We start from the raw sequence: 19,034 nt of genomic DNA, 5'->3' as shown, positions 1-19,034 counted from the left end.
TGCACCCTGACGTGCGTTTTCATTCTATACCGGGTATACAGCAATTCATTTGCTGAAATATAAAGAGTAAAAAATTGCTATCAAGAAAACCTTTGTATTTCCAAAAAGGGCACAAGATAAGGTGTTGAGGAGCAGTGGTTATTTGCACATCTCTGAATTCCGGGGTGACCATACTAGCATGTGAATTACAGGGCTTTTCTCAAATAGATGTCTTTTTTACACACTCTCCTATATTTGGAAGGAAAAAATGTAGAGAAAGACAAGGGGCAATAACACTTGTTTTGCTAATCTATGTTCCCCCAAGTCTCCCGATAAAAATGATACCTCACTTGTGTGGGTAGGCCTAGCGCCCGCGACAGGAGACGCCCCAAAGCGCAACGTGGACACATCCAAATTTTTGGAAGACAACAGAGGTGATTTTTGTGAAGTGCCTACCTGTAGATTTTGGCCTCTAGCTCAGCCGGCACCTAGGGAAACCTACCAAACCTGTGCATTTCTGAAAACTAGAGACCTAGGGGAATCCAAGGAGGGGTGACTTGCGGACTCGGACCAGGTTCTGTTACCCAGAATCCTTTGCAAACCTCAAAATTTGGCTAAAAAAACACATGTTCCTCACATTTCTGTGGCAGAAAGAACTGGAATCTGAGAGGAGCCAAAAATTTCCCTTTTACCCAGCGTTCCCCCAAGTCTCCCGATAAAAATGATACCTCACTTGTGTGGGTAGGCCTAGCGCCTGCGACAGGAAACGCCCCAAAGCGCAACGTGGACACATCCAAATTTTTGGAAGACAACAGAGGTGATTTTTGCGAAGTGCCTACCTGTAGATTTTGGCCTCTAGCTCAGCCGGCACCTAGGGAAACCTACCAAACCTGTGCATTTCTAAAAACTAGAGACCTAGGGGAATCCAAGGAGGGGTGACTTGCGGGGCTCGGACCAGGTTCTGTTACCCAGAATCCTTTGCAAACCTCAAAATTTGGCTAAAAAAGCACATGTTCCTCACATTTCTGTGTCCGAAAGTTCTGGAATCTGAGAGGAGCCACAAATTTCCTTCCACCCAGCGTTGCCCCAAGTCTCCCGATAAAAATGATACCTCACTTGTGTGGGTAGGCCTAGTGCCGGCGACAGGAAACACCCCAAAGCGCAACGTGGACACATCCTAAATTTTGGAAAAAAACAGAGGTGTTTTTTGCGAAGTGCCTACCTGTAGATTTTGGCCTCTAGCTCAGCCGGCACCTAGGGAAACCTACCAAACCTGTGCATTTCTGAAAACTAGAGACCTAGGGGAATCCAAGGAGGGGTGACTTGCCGGGCTCGGACCAGGTTCTGTTACCCAGAATCCTTTGCAAACCTCAAAATTTGGCTAAAAAAACACATGTTCCTCACATTTCTGTGGCAGAAAGTTCTGGAATCTGAGAGGAGCTACACATTTCCTTCCATCCAGCGTTCCCCCAAGTCTCCCGATAAAAATGATACCTCACTTGCGTGGGTAGGCCTAGCGCCCGCGACAGGAAACGCCCCAAAGCGCAACGTGGACACATCCTAAATTTTGGAAAAAAACAGAGGTGTTTTTTGCGAAGTGCCTAACTGTAGATTTTGGCCTCTAGCTCAGCCGGCACCTAGGGAAACCTACCAAACCTGTGCATTTCTGAAAACTAGAGACCTAGGGGAATCCAAGGAGGGGTGACTTGCGGGGCTCGGACCAGGTTCTGTTACCCAGAATCCCTTGCAAACCTCAAAATTTGGCTAAAAAAACACATGTTCCTCACATTTCTGTGCCCGAAAGTTCTGGAATCTGAGAGGAGCCACAAATTTCCTTCCACCCAGCGTTCCCCCAAGTCTTCCGATAAAAATGATACCTCACTTGTGTGGGTAGGCCTAGTGCCGGCGACAGGAAACACCCCAAAGCGCAACGTGGACACATCCTAAATTTTGGAAAAAAACAGAGGTGTTTTTTGCGAAGTGCCTACCTGTAGATTTTGGCCTCTAGCTCAGCCGGCACCAAGGGAAACCTACCAAACCTGTGCATTTCTGAAAACTAGAGACCTAGGGGAAACCAAGGAGGGGTGACTTGCGGGGCTCGGACCAGGTTCTGTTACCCAGAATCCTTTGCAAACCTCAAAATTTGGCTAATAAAACACATGTTCCTCACATTTCGGTGACAGAAAGTTCTGGCATCTAAGAGGAGCCACAAATTTCCTTCCACCCAGCGTTCCCCCAAGTCTCCCGATAAAAATGATACCTCACTTGTGTGGGTAGGCTTAGCGCCCGCGACAGGAAATGGCCCAAAACACAACCTGGACACATCACATTTTTTCATAGAAAACAGGGCCTACTTGTGGATTTTGGCCTCTAGCTCAGCCGGCACCTGGGGAAACCTAGCAAACCAGCGCATTTTTGAAAACTAGAAACCCAGGGGAATCCAAGATGGGGTGAATTGTGGGGCTCTGACCAGGTTCTGTTACCCAGAATCCTTTGCAAACCTCAAATTTTGGCTAAAAAAACATGTTTTCCTCACATTTCAGTGACAGAAAGTTGTGGAATCTGAGAGGAGCCACAAATTTCCTTCCACCTAGCGTTCCCCCAAGTCTCCCGATAAAAATTATACCTCACTGGTGTGGGTAGGCCTAGCGCCCGCGACAGGAAATGGCCCAAAACACAACGTGGACACATCACATTTTTTCATAGAAAACAGTGCCTACCTGTGGATTTTGGCCTCTAGCTCAGCCGGGCCCAGGGGGGGCAGAAATGGCCTAAAATAAATTTGTCATCCACGCCCCAACCCCCCTACCCCCCCGGGAGCGACCCTTGCCTATGGGGTCGCCCCCCCTTGCGTGACATTGGTGCCAAAAAAAAAATCCCCGGTGCCTAGTGGTTTCTGCCCCCCTTGGGGGCAGATTGACCTACAATTGGCCAATCTGCCCCCAAGGGGGGCAGAAATGGTCTAAATACAATTTGCCCCCCAGGGGAGCGACCCTTGCCTAATGGGTCGCTCCCCATCTCTACAAAAACAAACAAACAAACAAAAAAAAAACCACAAAAAAAACAATTTGCCCTGGCGCCTAGAGGTTTCTGTCCCCCCCGGGGGCAGATCGGCCTAATACCAATAGGCCGATCTGCCCCCAGGGGGGGCAGAAATGGCCTAAAATAAATTTGCCCCCCCATCCCCCCCGGGGAGCGACCCTTGCCTGCAAGATCGCTCCCCTTGCGTGACGGCGCAAAAAAAAGATCCCTGGTGCCTAGTGGTTTCTGCCCCCCTTGGGGGCAGATTGACCTACAATCGGCCAATCTGCCTCCAAGGGGGGCAGAAATGGTCTAAATACAATTTGCCCCACAGGGGAGCGACCCTTGCCTAATTCGTCTCTCCCCATCTCTAAAAAAACAAACAAACAAAAACAAAACCCACACAAAAAAAATTTGCCCTGGCGCCTAAAGGTTTCTGCCCCCCCCGGGGGCAGATCGGCCTAATACCAATAGGCCGATCTGCCCCCAGGGGGGCAGAAATGGCCTAAAATAAATTTGCCCCCCCCACCCCCCCTGGGGAGCGACCCTTGCCTGCAAGGTCGCTCCCCTTGCGTGACGGCGCAAAAAAAAGATCCCTGGTGCCTAGTGGTTTCTGCCCCCATTGGGGGCAGATTGACCTACAATCGGCCAATCTGCCCCCAAAGGGGGCAGAAATGGTCTAAATACAATTTGCCCCCCAGGGGAGCGACCCTTGCCTAATGCGTCGCTCCCCATCTCTAAAAAAACAAACAAACAAAAAAAAACCCACAAAAAAACTATTTGCCCAGGCGCCTAGAGGTTTCTGCCCCCCCTGTGGGCAGATCGGCCTAATACCAATAGGCCGATCTGCCCCCAGGGGGGGCAGAAATGGCCTAAAATAAATTTGCCCCCCTCACTCCCCCCCCCAGGGAGCGACCCTTGCCTACAAGGTCGCTCCCCTTGCGTGACGGCGCAAAAAAAAGATCCCTGGTGCCTAGTGGTTTCTGCCCCCCTTGGGGGCAGATTGACCTACAATCGGCCAATCTGCCCCCAAGGGGGGCAAAAATGGTCTAAATACAATTTGCCCCCCAGGGGAGCGACCCTTGCCTAATGCGTCGCTCCCCATCTCTAAAAAAACAAACAAACAAAAAAAAACACAAAAAAACTATTTGCCCAGGCGCCTAGAGGTTTATGCCTCCCCTGTGGGCAGATCGGCCTAATACTAATAGGCCGATCTGCCCCCAGGGGGGGCAGAAATGGCCTAAAATAAATTTGCCCCCCTCACCCCCCCCCCGGGGAGCGACCCTTGCCTACAAGGTCGCTCCCCTTGCGTGACGGCGCAAAAAAAAGATCCCTGGTGCCTAGTGGTTTCTGCCCCCCTTGGGGGCAGATTGACCTAAAATCGGCCGATCTGCCCCCAAAGCGGGCAGAAATGGCCTAAATACAATTTGCCCCTCCAGGGGAGAGACCCTTGCCTAAGGGGACGCTCCCCATCTGTAAAACACAACAACAACAAAAATCCCTGGTGCCTAGTGGTTTCTGCCCCCCGTGGGGGCAGATCGGCCTAATAAAAATAGACTGATCTGCCCCCATGGGGGGCAGAAATGGCCTAAAATAAATTTGCCCCCCAAGGGAACGACCCTTGCCTAAGGGGTCGCTCCCCTTACGTGAAAAACAAACAAAGAAAAAAAACTCCCTGGTGTCTAGTGGTTTCTGCCCCCCTTGGGGGCAGATTGGCCTCATCAAAATAAGCCAATCTGCCCCCAAAGGGGGCAGAAATGGCCTAAATATAATTTCCCCCTATGGGAGCGACCCTTGCCTAAGGGGTCGCATCCCACACCTAAAACACAAAAGAAAACAAATCAAAAAACAAAAAAAACAAGTATCCCTGGTGTCTAGAGGTTTCTGCCCCCCCTGGGGGCAGATCGGCCTATTATTAGGCCGATCTGCCCCCAGGGGGGGCAGAAAAGGCTTTAAAAAAAAATGACCCCCTGGGAGCGACCCTTGCCCAAGGGGTCGCTTCCTTCTGTCAATTACATATAAAAAAAAAAAAATCCCTGGTGTGTAGTGGGGTTTCAAAAGCCGGATTGCAAGCAATCCGGCTTTTGAAACCCTCGGAGAGACTTCAAAGGGAAGGAAATACATTTCCTTCCCTTTGAAGCCCCCCGGGCCTCCCCCACGTGATCGAAAGAGAAATCGATGGGGGAGGTTGTGTGATTGTCAGCGTGCGCTCGCGCGCTGACGTCACAGGGGGTGTGGGGGGGGGTCGGGGGTTGAAGGGGAAGGGATTCCCCTGTCAGCCCTGACCTAGGGGGGTGGGGGGGCGGCCCTCGGGAGGAGCGCTAGCGCTTCTCCCGAGGGCAGCATTCAGGACGTAATGGTTACGTCCATGGCGCCACACGGGCGCTGCCATGGACGTAACCATTACGTCCCTGGCGGGGAAGGGGTTAAATCACTTAGAGAGATCTCCAGTGTTTGCTTGTATTCAATTAGCAGTCTCAAGGTGATAGTGAGCCAATCAGAAAGAGCTGCCAACGCTTTCCCTACAGTCCATAATGTGCCTGCTGAATTTATCGACCCTTCACTTCCCTCCGAAAAAAGTGTATTTATCAGTTGAAAGGATATTCTTATCCTTAGGGTTCCTTTACACCATTCCCCACATATGCCACCTGTCAGGTTCAAGCTCTATGCATCGCACATCCAATCGCAGTCATGATCACTTAACTCTTCTTCATGACATCTGTTAGACCTGTCATCCTTAGCTTAGAGTGGTCTTTCCCCAAACTTTTTTGCCTCCCTCCTCTCTTTTGCTGACCTTGTTTTTGCTGGCCTTAAGATTCTGTGCGCTTTACCATAGCTAACAAGTGCTAAAGTGCCTGTGCTCACCCCTTCATATTAAATTGGGACTACATATACCCAGGGCTTGTAAATTAAATTCTATTTGTGGGCCTGCAGCACTTGTTATACAACCCACTTACGTAGACCTTTTAAATATGTCCCAGGCATGCCACTGTAACCAGTTCGTGCAGTTTTAAACTGCCATTTCAACCTGATAAAATTAACCTTTTGTCAGGCCCAAACCTACCTCTTAATATATATACCTCACCCCAGAAGAGGCCCTGGAGACCTCAAAGAGCAGGGTGCAGCATATTTAAAAAGTAGGGCATGTAGGTTTTAGTTTTACTCAACCTGGTAGTGAAAATCTCTTGAGTTTGTTTTTCACTACTCCTAGGCAGGGAAGGTAGAAATCATATGGACTTCAAAGACGAATCTCCAGAAGCTTCTCCCACTTCAAAGGCAGAACTGGGTACAAATATTGGGCCTCAGACACCATCTTTTCATTACACTTCTGCTGGAAGGACTGCCATGCTGCTGGACTGTTGTTCTGAAAGACTGCTGCCCTTTTGTGCTGGCCTGCTACCTTCTTACCTGGATAAGAATGACTGCACCTACATCAGCTGAACTCAGGACTCTAAAGTGACTCCAAGGACTAGTTGGCTGGCTTCCTGACTAAAGCCTCAGAGACAGAAGGCTCCCGCAACCTTTAACTCAGCATTTGTACACTGTCATCTGCGAGTCCTACCCTGCCAAGTGGTACCACCCCCATCAGGGACTCTTGGAAGTGGGCCCAAAGGTGCTGTGCAAGCCCCTTTGAGGACCCAACAGAACTGTCGCATCTCTTGTGCTGTACAATGCAATCCTGAGCAGAACCAATGCATTGTCTCTGCTGCTAGGTTTCTCTCTGCATCAACCGCACACCTCACATTGGAACCACCACGTGTGCAAAGCTTTCCCAATGCCCACCTGTGCTTCACAAATCTCTCATCAACGCCTGCCTAGAGGGCAACATAGGCTCTTGCACTGCAGCTTCAACAGCTCTTTGGAATGTACACATCACCCCTACTGCATGATGCATCCTCAGCACCAGACTTCACATCGCAAGCCATCATTGACAGGATCCTTGATGATGATGTGGGACCTCACATCGCAGCCTTGCAACTCCTTGGAACCTACACATCGCCTCAAATGCATGTTGCATGGGACCTTCCAACACTCTGCAACCAGGACTTAACACACGCTTGTTCTTTGGGCCCCTGTAGTAAGCCCACACTCTATCACACTTGGGCTGAACTTGTGACTCTGTCTCATTTTGCTGTGACCAGATATCCACAAGTGTATATTTTGGTGTTATTTTTACCGAAATCTTTCAACCTGCATCGTCATTTTAGTCTTGGTTTATTTATTATACATTACTCTAGTGTTCTAATCCTGTCTTAGATTCTTTTGTTGTGTGCTTTCACTGTGTTGTTGTTTGAAGTGTTGCACAAATACTTTAATCATCGTTTCTGAGTTAAGCCTGACTCCTCTGTCCCATGCCACCCGTGGGTTAAGCACAGGGTAACTTAGTTTGTTTGTGACTTCACCCTGACAAAGAATGTGGTTCCTGTGTGGGTAGGGCTTCACTCCCCTTAACCAGTTACCCAATTTCTTACACCATGACATTGGACCACTTAAGGAAGTTTTGACCTCATTTAGATCTTCAACGGAGTAAGGGCTGGTGTAGGATAGGCTTTCTGTCCACCCACCTGATTTAGATGTGAGGACATGTAGGTGCTTTCCACTGCCAATCACTGTCTGAAAAAGCCAGGTGTCAAAATGTATTGGAAGTGCACAATGCCCCCCCTTGCCATGGGATGAAACTCCCATGATGATAGGAGCATTGCTGTTAAATTTGAAAAAGAAAATTCCACTTTTGGATTTTCTTTTTGAAAGTCAAATAAATTGTAAGTTTGACATACAACTCTGTTTTGTTGAGAGAGCCATCCGTCAAACTTATAATGCAGTGGCAGGAATCACCATGCCAGCGTATTTCATGAATACTAGAAATGTCCTCTTGGACAGGGGACATTTCTAAATCAGAAGAGTGACACCTCTGTCAGGGGGATAGAATAATCTACTCTTTCACCTGGGTGGAGGAGAGGCCACCCACTAAGGTTTAAATGAGGCCCTAAGAGTCATGTGTCCATGAATGGAAGGTATAATCCAGGGATCTCCAAACATTTTTGTTGTGAGAACTTCACATGCTCAAAGAGTTCTCCCAAGCTGCTATCAAATTTATTCACTGTAAAATAGTCAACACGTATGTTAATTGTACCCTAAGGCTACCCAAGCATTGCAGGAGAGATTAGCAGTAGGAATGCCAGGAAAAAGCTTGTCAATAATAAATGCTTACACTTGACTAATTAAATATTAGCCAAAGCATCACATGTCCTCTGTCACAAAGGACATAACCACAGTAATATGTCTCCTGAACCTATCTTGAACTACCATCCAACTAATAACTTTAAATGTGTTGTGGAATCACAACTTTATTTTTCTTTATCAGCATATCAGTTTCTGAAAATACCCATATGTTTTTCTATAAAATACAACTTTCCATTTTGGGAAACCCCCTAATTTCCCAGAAGAAAATGTTTAATGAAATATAATTTTAACTTCAAAACAAAGGTTTTGATTTTTAGAAAATCTACAGTTCCTGACCTTAGCTTGTCAAGTTAATTATTTACTCACATGTACAAATGCCTCATAGACAGATTCTTCGTTCCGTACATAGTAATTACAGTCAAAGGCTGTGGATGCTCACCATAACATCAAGGATGCCTGTAATTGGCAATAATGGCCACCAAAATACCAGGGCCTCCAATGTGCAAAGGCTGGAAAACATAATGGCTAAAATACCCACTATATATCAGTCATTGACAATTATTATGTTGTGTATATTTAAATGGAGATCATTGATGCTCTTAATAGAACAATGATGGCTCTCGCTATGCCACTCCTAGAATACCCAAAGTATGTCAATGATGACAAAGATTGTGCCATTGCCAGAACTATGCCATGAACTGACTCAATAATCCCAGATATGAACCAGTTATGATGGATGAAAGGGTTGCATATTCTTTTGGTCTTTGACACCAGGCGGAACTCTCAAGGATCAACATTGTATTAAGAGAGAATATTAAGAGAGTATATGAGGGAGGGACACAATGTCACACAGACACAGGCGTAAATTTGAACACATACTACACACACAGAAAATTGCACACCAGGCTCTTAAATGTCTCATTTCTGGATCCATAAGCTGCTTTCTTCAGATCTTGCCCTAATCATGCTAACACATTTCATTCTCGGTCTGCAGTGCCAAACTTCGGTAAATCAGTATTGGTTACTGCTGAGGCTACTGCTAGCACTCTTGTTTCATGGACCATTATTCACACATGTGGTGTGACTAATAGAGCCAAGGCATACAACAAAGCGAATCTCCTTGTGAATCAGTTAAATTGAGACTAAAGACAGATGATGTAGTAAATGTCGTCCGCCCATTTAATCTCTAAGATTTCTAGCAATTGGCTGGTTTTTGACTCCCCTACTGGGCAAGGTAATTACCATGCTCCGTAGCATATGGATCAAAAGCCTTCCCACACCAAATGGCAGTATTGGACCCAGGTCCTGGGAAAGGAAATGGGTGGGAAGATAATCTTCATTTGATAATTAGCTAGTCACATTGCACCTGGTCTGGGACACCTCAGGTCCATTGAAACAAAGAAGGTATCCCAGATTTCTGGAGCCAACTCAGAAGAGGCACTTTTGAAGATATTATGGGAAGGGATCAGGCATCTGAGCCAACTAGGGGCACGGCTTAAGCTCACAGTGGATCTCTTACCAGTAACAACTTTAAGTTGCGATTTTGAACCCAGAATGGTCCCAGAATGCTATGCAGTGGGGTTGAGACAGGGTCCAGGGATAATGTAGCATCCTAGGATTGGCTAGGGGTGCCTAGCTTGTAAACATTATTCCCTACATAAGGGAGAGACAAATGAGATTGGACCTGGGAGCCACTTTGTTGAAAATGAAGCTCAGCTAGAAGGAGAAGCCTCCTAATCCCTAGCAAGGATGGACTAAGGACTTTGACTCTAGCTGACCTCCAGTAATAGGATGGGTCTCTCTAGGGTCAGTCATGCTGGCTTCTTATGCCCATTTGGATGGAAGGACCTGCTGGTTTGACCCTGGGTGACTACCCTGGGATTTCTGTGCACATTCCCAGGACACCAATGCCACATGGGTGCCCTTTAAGAACAATATTTGAAGTTTTGGAAGGCAAGAAATAAACAACCAACTTTGTGACTCTCCACCCAATCTCATCAACATCCCACCAGGGTGGACCAGGGCTGGTGGGAGGTCAGCATATCATTACTTTATTTTTTCATGGAGAGAGGAACATGTGTGGGGCCCCTCTCCCCAAGCTACCACTCACCCCCCAAGTACCCATCTCATGGAGCCTGGTGCAAGTGAAGCATCCCAGTGACATTATCCCTCAGAACACCCAAAGGGAGACCAGTGGGGCCACAACTTTTGGCCACCCCACCCCACGTGTGCCAGTGTCTGGAGGGCCAGGTCACATCAGACTTCTGCTGGCTTGATGCGCTCTTCTTGGGCAGGGAAATCAACACTGTGGCGAGAGCCAGAAAAAGGCTGCTCCACCTAGTGGGAGCAGAAGGGAATGGTGCTGGCTTCCATGCCAATTAGGAAGGTACACAGCATACCAGCAGGGCCTTAGGGCTCCAACCGCAACCCATTGACAGTTCAGACAGTGGTGGTACAAGAGGTGTCACATAAATCCCTGCAAGGACTTTAATTTGTATATTTTCCTCCTTGTGATGCTTCTAGAAGGGGCAGAGGCACCAACAAAGGTTAAAGGCAGTGTTTAGAGGGAATTCAGAAGTGCAAAACCCCTCTTAGAAAATATTCATAATTGCTGCACCCCAGGGGAGGCTTGCCTTGTTTTAAGCACTCTCAGAGCTGGAGCATTTTGTGTGTGCTTTGAAGTGCGGTAACACCTGGTAGTTGTCCAATAATTGCAGTAGCGGTCTAATACTAGTAAAAAAGAGACATTAACACATATGTTTTTGAATTCAAAATGCTTTGTTGACAAAAGTGATACAGGCAATACTACTTTTGTCATTATATTGAATGCTTTTCAATATGGTCACTCTTATTATCTATTTTAGTGGTGGCACAATGTGAAATCTAGAATGTAGCTGTTTTTACTAATGTCGCACACCCTGACAAATCCAGTAGGTGTGCCTTATTCCTTAGCTTCTGGTATAGGTGGAAGTTATTGTGATTATGGGGCTCAGGACACAATAGGGGTGTGCTGCAATATGAATGTATCACATTCGTTATTTCCATTACTTGATGTACATGTTTGTAAATGAATGTGAAGGCTTTAGTAATATGTGAGTAATACAAATAATTTGCATTTATGAAACAAAAAACACTGACTGGAAAATAATTTAGTAATTGTTGTTGTTGGGCCAGTGCTCTAGGATGGTAGTCAACTCTACTTCTACTGAGTCAGCCTTGGACTCCTCTGCTTTGCTACCCTGAAAGGGTCGAATACTACAATGGGATACCTAGTTGTCGTAAAGACTCAGTTGTGAACTGATTACTTGTGAAGGAGTCACATCCGTTACAACTAATTATCCAATTTCTTGTAGATGGTCACATGGTAGAACCTATACACCAACACAGTGTATGTTTGAGAGTAATCATGGGGCCCAGCTATTGATTTGGCTAACTGCCACCCTAAAGCTTTTGAGAGGAGCAGTGCTATCTTCTTTAATATGTACAGAACCTTTGAATGAGGTATAGGGCAGTTGAGAATCCAATCCTTTTGCCCCTTTACATATTCTCTGTATGCAGTTATTATCCCTTCTGACTCAACCTTTCAAATCAGTTACTTCTGTTTAAAGAGATTTCAATTTCAATGTCCTCAAATATTTTTAAGACTGTATCAAGTTGCACATTGAAGGCTGATATTCTATTAACAGAATACATTTCTAAAGTCGGGTTAGCCATTTTGGTATCCATATTAGCAAAAATTATGATAATAACAGATATTTCCTTTAAAATGGCACCCATTAATGTTCCAGTCATTTTTTTGGGATGTCCAGTTTCAAAGTTTTTTGCCCGGTAACCTCCTTCAAAAACAGGAACTGGCATGTAGAGCACTTGGATGAGGAAATGTGCCTCAGTGTTCCGATCTTGTATGAAGCTTTTTATAGAGGCACAGGGCAAACATGTTCCTGTTTTAAGAGTAAATGGCAAAATTAGTCCAATTAGTAGATTTTTTGTGAGTCTGTCTCTACATATTTTTGGCTCTCAAAAAAATTACCCTACATAGAGAGCCAGTGGCTTACTAATGCCCCTGTCGCACCACATCTATTGCCTCTGGTTGTGTGTCTGTTGAGTATCTTGCACTCTGATGCCTGCCCTGGGTTCCCCCTTTATAAGTGACTTCTGGCTCACCATTCAATCATAGGGTTGATACTGGATACAATTTGCAGGTAGGTGTCTGCTGGCTTTAAATTTGGACTTTAGAATATATGGAAGTTCAAAGAATTCCTCTTGGCTATCAGTCACGATAAACAGAACATATCTCTCAATCCATAGTGTAGAATCACCTCAGTGGCCCAATAGTGTCAGCAACTCTTTCCACTGGATCACAATATGTCTCAATGGACTCCTGCGCTAGAGCTCTAACAGGCCCATCAGCTTCCTTCATCCATGAGGTCCTTATGCACCAGTGAATTTGCACTGCTGATTTCCAACTTCATTCTCACCCACAATCACACAAAGAAACAGTGAGTCATCATTGATGAGTGTCCATCGATGGCTAACAGTAAATTAGAAGGGTATGTCTTCTCAAGAGGTATCTTCAGTCTAGGTGTTTCCTGTTGTGAGTTCTCGAGAGGGATTCTCTGGAAAAAATGGAGGATCAAGCTAACTATGTGACTCACTCCTGTGAATGACCTCTTCCTTTTCAGTGAGCGGTGACCATCCAGTGAGGTCTACCGGTCCTTCATGAACTCCATCTGTTGTTTTAAAGGGTCCCCACAGTATGAACTGTGATGAAAATCACATGTCTAATTGAAAACTAGCAGGAAGCAGCCCTTGTGGATGCTTCATAGCTCTGTCTCACCATCTTCAAGTTGTCATTGTTGTTGCAGCCTTTATAATAGGACTGATCTGATGTGACAATCATCAGAGAACATCACTCTGGATCCATCCCAATCCAGATTCCGCAGCAACCGAAACTGCCCTCATCACCCCCACCAATGACATCAGGACCATAATGGACAACGGCGAAGCCACGGGCCTCATCCTCCTGGACCTCCCAGCCCTGTTCAACACCGTCTGCCACTACACCCTACGCACTTGCCTCAATGACGCAGAAATCCGCAACAGAGCCCTACAGTGGATCACCTCCTTCCTCACTGGCAGAACTCAGAGTGTCTACCTCCCTCCATTCCACTCTGAAGCCACCAAAATCATCTGCGGCATACCCCAGGGTTTGTCCCTCAGCCCGACCCTCTTCAACGTCTACATGGCTCCACTCACTAACATCGCCTGATCTCCCAACCTCAACATCATCTCATACGCCTTTGACACCCAGCTGATCCTCTTCCTCACCAAGGACCCCGCCACCGCCAAAACCAACCTCCCGAAGAAATTAAGGCCATCGCCGATTGGATGAAGAACAGCTGCCTGAAACTGAATTCTGACAATACTGAGGTCCTCATCTTTGGCTCCTACCCCTCCGCATGGGAAGACTTCTGGTGGTCTGCCACACTGGGAATAGCACCGACACCCACCGACCACACACGCAATCTGGGGTTCATCATGGACTCTTCACTATCTATGACCCAGCAAGTCAACGCGATTTCTTCCTCCTGCTACAACAGCTTTCGCATGCTTTGGAAGATCTACAAATGAATCCCCATTGAAACCAGAAGAACAGTTACCCAAGCCCTCGTAAGCAGCAAACTGGACTACGGCAATGCCTTCTACATCAGGAACCACTCCAAACTCCAGAAAAGACTGCAACTCATCCAGAACACCTCCTCACGCCTCATCCTGGACATCCCCCTGCCACTGCCACATCACAGTCCACCTGAGAGACCTACACTGGCTCCCTGTCAACAAGAGAATCATGTTCCAACTCCTCACCCATGCTCACAAGGCACTGCACAACAGCGGACCAGAATACCTCAACAGACAGCTCTCCTTCTACAACCCGACCCAACAGCTTTGCTCCGCAGACCTTGTCCTCGCCACCATCCCACGCATCCGTATGAACAACCGGCGGCGGCAGATCATTCTACCACATCAACGCCAAGACGTGGAACACTCTTCCCACCCACCTGCGTCAGACTAAGGACCTACTTACATTCAGGAGACTTCTCAAGACATGGCTGTTTGAGCAGTAGCATCCTCCCCCCCACCTTAGCGCCTTGAGACCCTCACAGGTGAGTAGTGCGATTTACAAATTCTATGATTGATTGATTGATCATCCAGGATTATACATTATCCGTTACTATAAAAGTTTCTAAACGTTGATAAATATATGGCAGTGAATATTCTGGTTGGAAAGCAAATTGATCAGAGGCCTAAAGGGGTGCACAGTTTTTGGTGTACTATTGCAGACTGAGAAAAGCATTTGCCCTCTCAGGAATGTGTCATATTCCTGACACCCACCAGCATTGTGAAGCAGTCTGAGCAATACCCTTGCCTGAGGAAGAGAGGCAAGTATGTGATACTCCTTCCTCAGAGGTCCCTTCAGATCTGAAAATTGACTTTAGTATGAAAAGGTTGCATCTTCCATGTTTTCATCCAATAACTGGCTCATACTCCCAGCCAGTGTCTTAGAGCGGCTGCATATTCCATGCAGGTTTCTGTCATTTCTTAGAGAGAAGAGAAAACCCAAGCAACGGATATCCGCTTTAACTCATTTCATTTCATTCTCGCCCAGTTCCTGAAGTGTTTGTCACAACATTGACTACTGTGTGCCAATCAGGTCACTTTATTAATTCAGATAGAGTTATAATCCTTTTGTTATATGAAAAATGACAATTCTGAGCATGGCCAAAGCAAGCTGAAAAGATATGGGTAAATATTTGATTTGTATTTATTTGTAGTCATATATTTACAGTTTATGTTGCACAACCATTTCGTATAACATGTCAGTTTATGTTTACATAAAAGTAATCCAGATGTTCGGATCTCATTCAATCACAACATAGAATTACCTGATCACATAAAAATAAGGTAAAATAAAATGTAATCCTGGTTGATACTGAACTAATGAAAGGGGAAGATGGATAGAACTGAAGTTGACATAAGATCGTTTTTCGAAACAACTTGATGAAGTTGTGATTACTGTTAAATATGTCTTGAAACGAAGATGAAGGGTGGAATATAAACAAAATGAAAAATATCGATGATCATGGGGTATTAAAAGGAATTGAATGAATGTCTTTTAGTGAAATTACAACACAAACCAAGGGCCAGATGTGCAATGCAATTCTGCAGTTGCAAAAAGTGAAAATCGCTGTTTGCGACTGCATAATGGCCTTATAAGTTGTACCACTCCTATTTTGTGAGTCAGTATCCAGTTACCTACTCAAGAAATAGGGATTGCAACTTTTAAGGGCATCCCTTCCTAATTGCGATTGGCAGGCCCATGTATGATTGTTTTGTGACTGTGAATGCAGTCGCAAAACAATCTCAGTTACCACCAATTTGAAATTGGTGGTAACCCATCCGTAAACCCATTCACATTTGCAATTCAGTGCCAATTTTTTTTCAGAGCAGGCCGCGGTCCCACACTGAAAAATTGAAAAGGTAACTTTTAATTTTAGGTTTTTAAATGCACCCTGTGTTCCTTTAAGGGAAAAGGGCTGCATTTTATTTTTAAAAACTGCTTTATTAACAAAGAAATAACAGACACAGTGGTCTGCTGACCCCAGCAGGCCACCATTTCTGTGATGTTTGCTATTTGGGAACTGCCTATTGAATATTGATGAGGCAGGTCCCTTGTGACCCATTTGGAAATCTCATACAGTGTGCACCACACTGCTCTGCATTTTGTTTTGTGACTGACAATTTGCGATTAGCAAAAAAATGCAAATTGCAAAACAAAATGGTCGTACATCTGGCCCCAAATACTAAGCAAAGAACCACAAAAATAGCAAACTGGGTATGACTGTTGTATGAGGACTGGAAGGAAATGAGATTTAGTAGCTGACATGAAGGCTCTGGAATCTGCAAAGCAGGTCCGACACCTGCCCAAAACATGTTGGGATTCTGGAAACTACTTTACCTTCATGCACTTAAATTGTAAAAATGTGTAGATTCAAAATGACCTGTTTAGCGTATTTTGCCCAAGGTGTGTGCCTCCTCTTTTCTCATCACATCCTAATTTTTGTAGTTCACTCTCAATGAATCACTAATAAGATGTTGTTCTGTATATAACATCTTATATTCCAGATGTTCCCCTAATGTTGCAAAATTCTGTGTAAAATAGTCCATTGGGCATGTGAGAAAAAAAACAAGCAGCAAAATTAGAAATATTAGAAGCAACAATAGGAGGCAAAACATGGAGTCACTGATGAGTGGGAAATGGTTGGAAGAATAACGGTAACCGTTTTTATTCAGTTTCAATATCAATTAAGTAAACGCTTGCTGTTTCTTGAACCCCACAATGCATAAAGGATTACAATGGGACAATGTTCAATGTATGCAGTGATAGCAAATATTGGCGTGCGAATTGGGAAATTAATATTGTTGCATATAAGAAAATTGAGGTCACAAATATCGGCCAACAAAAACTTTGAATAAAGAATGTCTACCACCACTATTTCATCGAGATAAGTATGCAAGGACATGATCAAACATTTATTACCAACGTACGTAATGGGGGAGTTAAGGTACCTTGACGATACAGTCATATGTTTTGTACATAATGTTTTTGTAGGTCTATGTGACAGCATAGATGTCGTACATTATGCATACTTCGTAACACACCATTGTTAATGTTTGTTTGGATGCTTGTTTTTATGTCTTTTTCTGCAGCCTTACCAGATGTCACCACTGTCCCATGACTTTAGTTGGTTTATTTTTCTTAGCTGTAAGTATGCAGATTTTACACCACTCACCACTGCAAAGTAATAATGACGTCAAGGAGAGATCCCTGATGTGGCAGCATGAAAAGCTACTGCAGGAACACATGAAGAAGTTCTACCAACAGTTTGAATGTGGAAACCTTGATGAGCAAGAGGAGGAAAAATGGGAGGTACTTTGGAGTAAAATGAAGATGAAGGAAGAGGAGGAAACCTGGAACTCGTGGGGTTTGGGGATCATTAGTGTACTTATTATAATTTGGTGGCAATACCATCAGCACAATCTCATGTTTCTCCCCATTGAGGATGAAATTGCGCCCAATGGTATGGATAATATGACACCACTGACCCTCCTTCATCTCAGCCACTATCCAGAAAGTTCAGCTCTTGAAAATTTCTACAACCGGGAGGTTCACAGCGGAGTGCATGAAATGAATCGTGGGTTTGAGTTTGTAAAGGTGTTTACCGGTAACCTTTTAGAGGCTTGCCAAAGTATATGCAAGAAAGAGAGTGGTGTAATCCTAAAGGATGGAGTCGGTGTGGGCAGCACCTTTGAGAAGTGGGGTTGGAAGAAAGAGCCAACCTTTGATGTGCTGGTGCCATTTCATCCTCCACATGGTTATACCTTCCAAGTGAAAGCTGCATGCTGGCAGAGCGACCCCAACAAACGCGGGTGTTATGTTGTCAGTACAGAGTCAGATTTCATGTTTTGGAACAGGGGAGGACAATGCTCACTTCATGAGAAAGGAAACATGATACCTTTAGAGATGCTCCTCTGTACCAACAGATTTTTAGACACACAGAAAGTTCATGCATGGTTCCACACACTGGTGGGCAAAGCCTGGCGGCTCATCTGCTGCAGATATGATTTCACACTCACCACTGTACCTTCCACCTCTTGTAAATTAAAGCTAGTGTTGAAATCTGGGCACATGCTGTACATTAACTTTATCCCAGCAGTGCAGCGGGCAGACTCCCTCAACTACCTTGTGAACCAGGCAACAAACATGGGCGATGTGTCAGGCATCTACTGGTTAGAATCGTTCTCTGTCTATGAGCGTCAGTTCCTGAAGTTGATAAGGAGCTTTATTCCTAAAAACAGCTGCCACCTAAAGTGCCTCAGCATTCTAGCACACCTGAAGAAGATGACAATGCCACCCAACCAATGCTTTCTTAACTCCTACCACATCAAGACGTCTCTTATGCACCTACTGATAATGCTACCTCCAGATGCCTGGCACCCAGAGAATATCAAAGAAAGAATCCAGGATATTCTGTACTACCTCGGCCAAAGCCTCAGTAAGAAACGGCTTGACCACTTTTCAATCGGAAACCCTAGCCTACCACTTGACATCACAATCCCACAAGACCATCGGAGAACAGAGCCCATAAATCTCCTTCGTCCTCTGCTTTTAGAACATAGAATCTGTGCCCAGGCCAACAAAGAGTTTCAAGCAGTAATATCATTGCTTGCATGTCTGAACACAGAGGGCTTTTAAAGAGATTTGGCCTGCAAATAAAAGATACATCACTGTTAATTCTATTAAACAGAATGGTCCCTGCAATTGGGAAGATAGCTAAAAAGTATAAACAATTAATTTCACGTTTGGATCTGCTCTGCTAAGTGTCTTCTGAGTATGTTGTTTTATGTGAAATTTAGCCCATTAGGGTTGTGGGCAAATATGGATGGCTACTGCTCACATTTCTCAATTCTTTCAGAAAATTCAGGATTGGCATTTGTTTTGATTGGAGGGCGGCGGAGATTGGAGAATGATGAAGACTATAATAAGAAGCAACATCTCCAAAGTAGCTGTGAGATTGTCCTTTCCTTGGAAGGAAAGAGATATCTTCAAAATCAGGAAAAGCATGATGGTGCAGAGAAAAACAAATATTAATTAGCAATTGAGATTTAAAAATTAGAATTGTCTTGACAGTATCTAAAATTGCATATGTCTTCCATTCCACAGCCTTCTCAAAATTATTCACTCTTGTTAAGGCATTTTACCTGTGATTAGCACTTCATTTGAGTATACA

The 19,034-nt window shown here is 45.1% G+C and overlaps 1 protein-coding gene across 1 annotated transcript; it reads left to right on the top strand.

Annotated features, from left to right (window-relative positions):
- Nucleotides 1–17,074: 17,074 nt before the first annotated feature.
- On the top strand, nucleotides 17,075–18,499 carry LOC138246967 (inositol 1,4,5-trisphosphate receptor-interacting protein-like 1). Its single transcript, XM_069201715.1, has one exon. The coding sequence runs from the start codon at nucleotides 17,075–17,077 to the stop codon at nucleotides 18,497–18,499; it is 1,425 nt and encodes a 474-aa protein (XP_069057816.1).
- The last annotated feature ends 535 nt before the right edge of the window (nucleotides 18,500–19,034 follow it).

Source organism: Pleurodeles waltl, chromosome 7, assembly GCF_031143425.1.
Source record: "Pleurodeles waltl isolate 20211129_DDA chromosome 7, aPleWal1.hap1.20221129, whole genome shotgun sequence".
Taxonomy (NCBI): domain Eukaryota; kingdom Metazoa; phylum Chordata; class Amphibia; order Caudata; family Salamandridae; genus Pleurodeles; species Pleurodeles waltl.
The sequence above is the reverse complement of the archived record's forward strand: the minus strand, read 5'-3'. Positions and strand labels throughout refer to the sequence as shown.

Coding starts and splice junctions, on each gene's coding strand:
- LOC138246967 (XM_069201715.1), top strand. CDS start 17,075: ATGTGGCAGCATGAAAAGCTACTGCAGGAACACATGAAGAAGTTCTAC.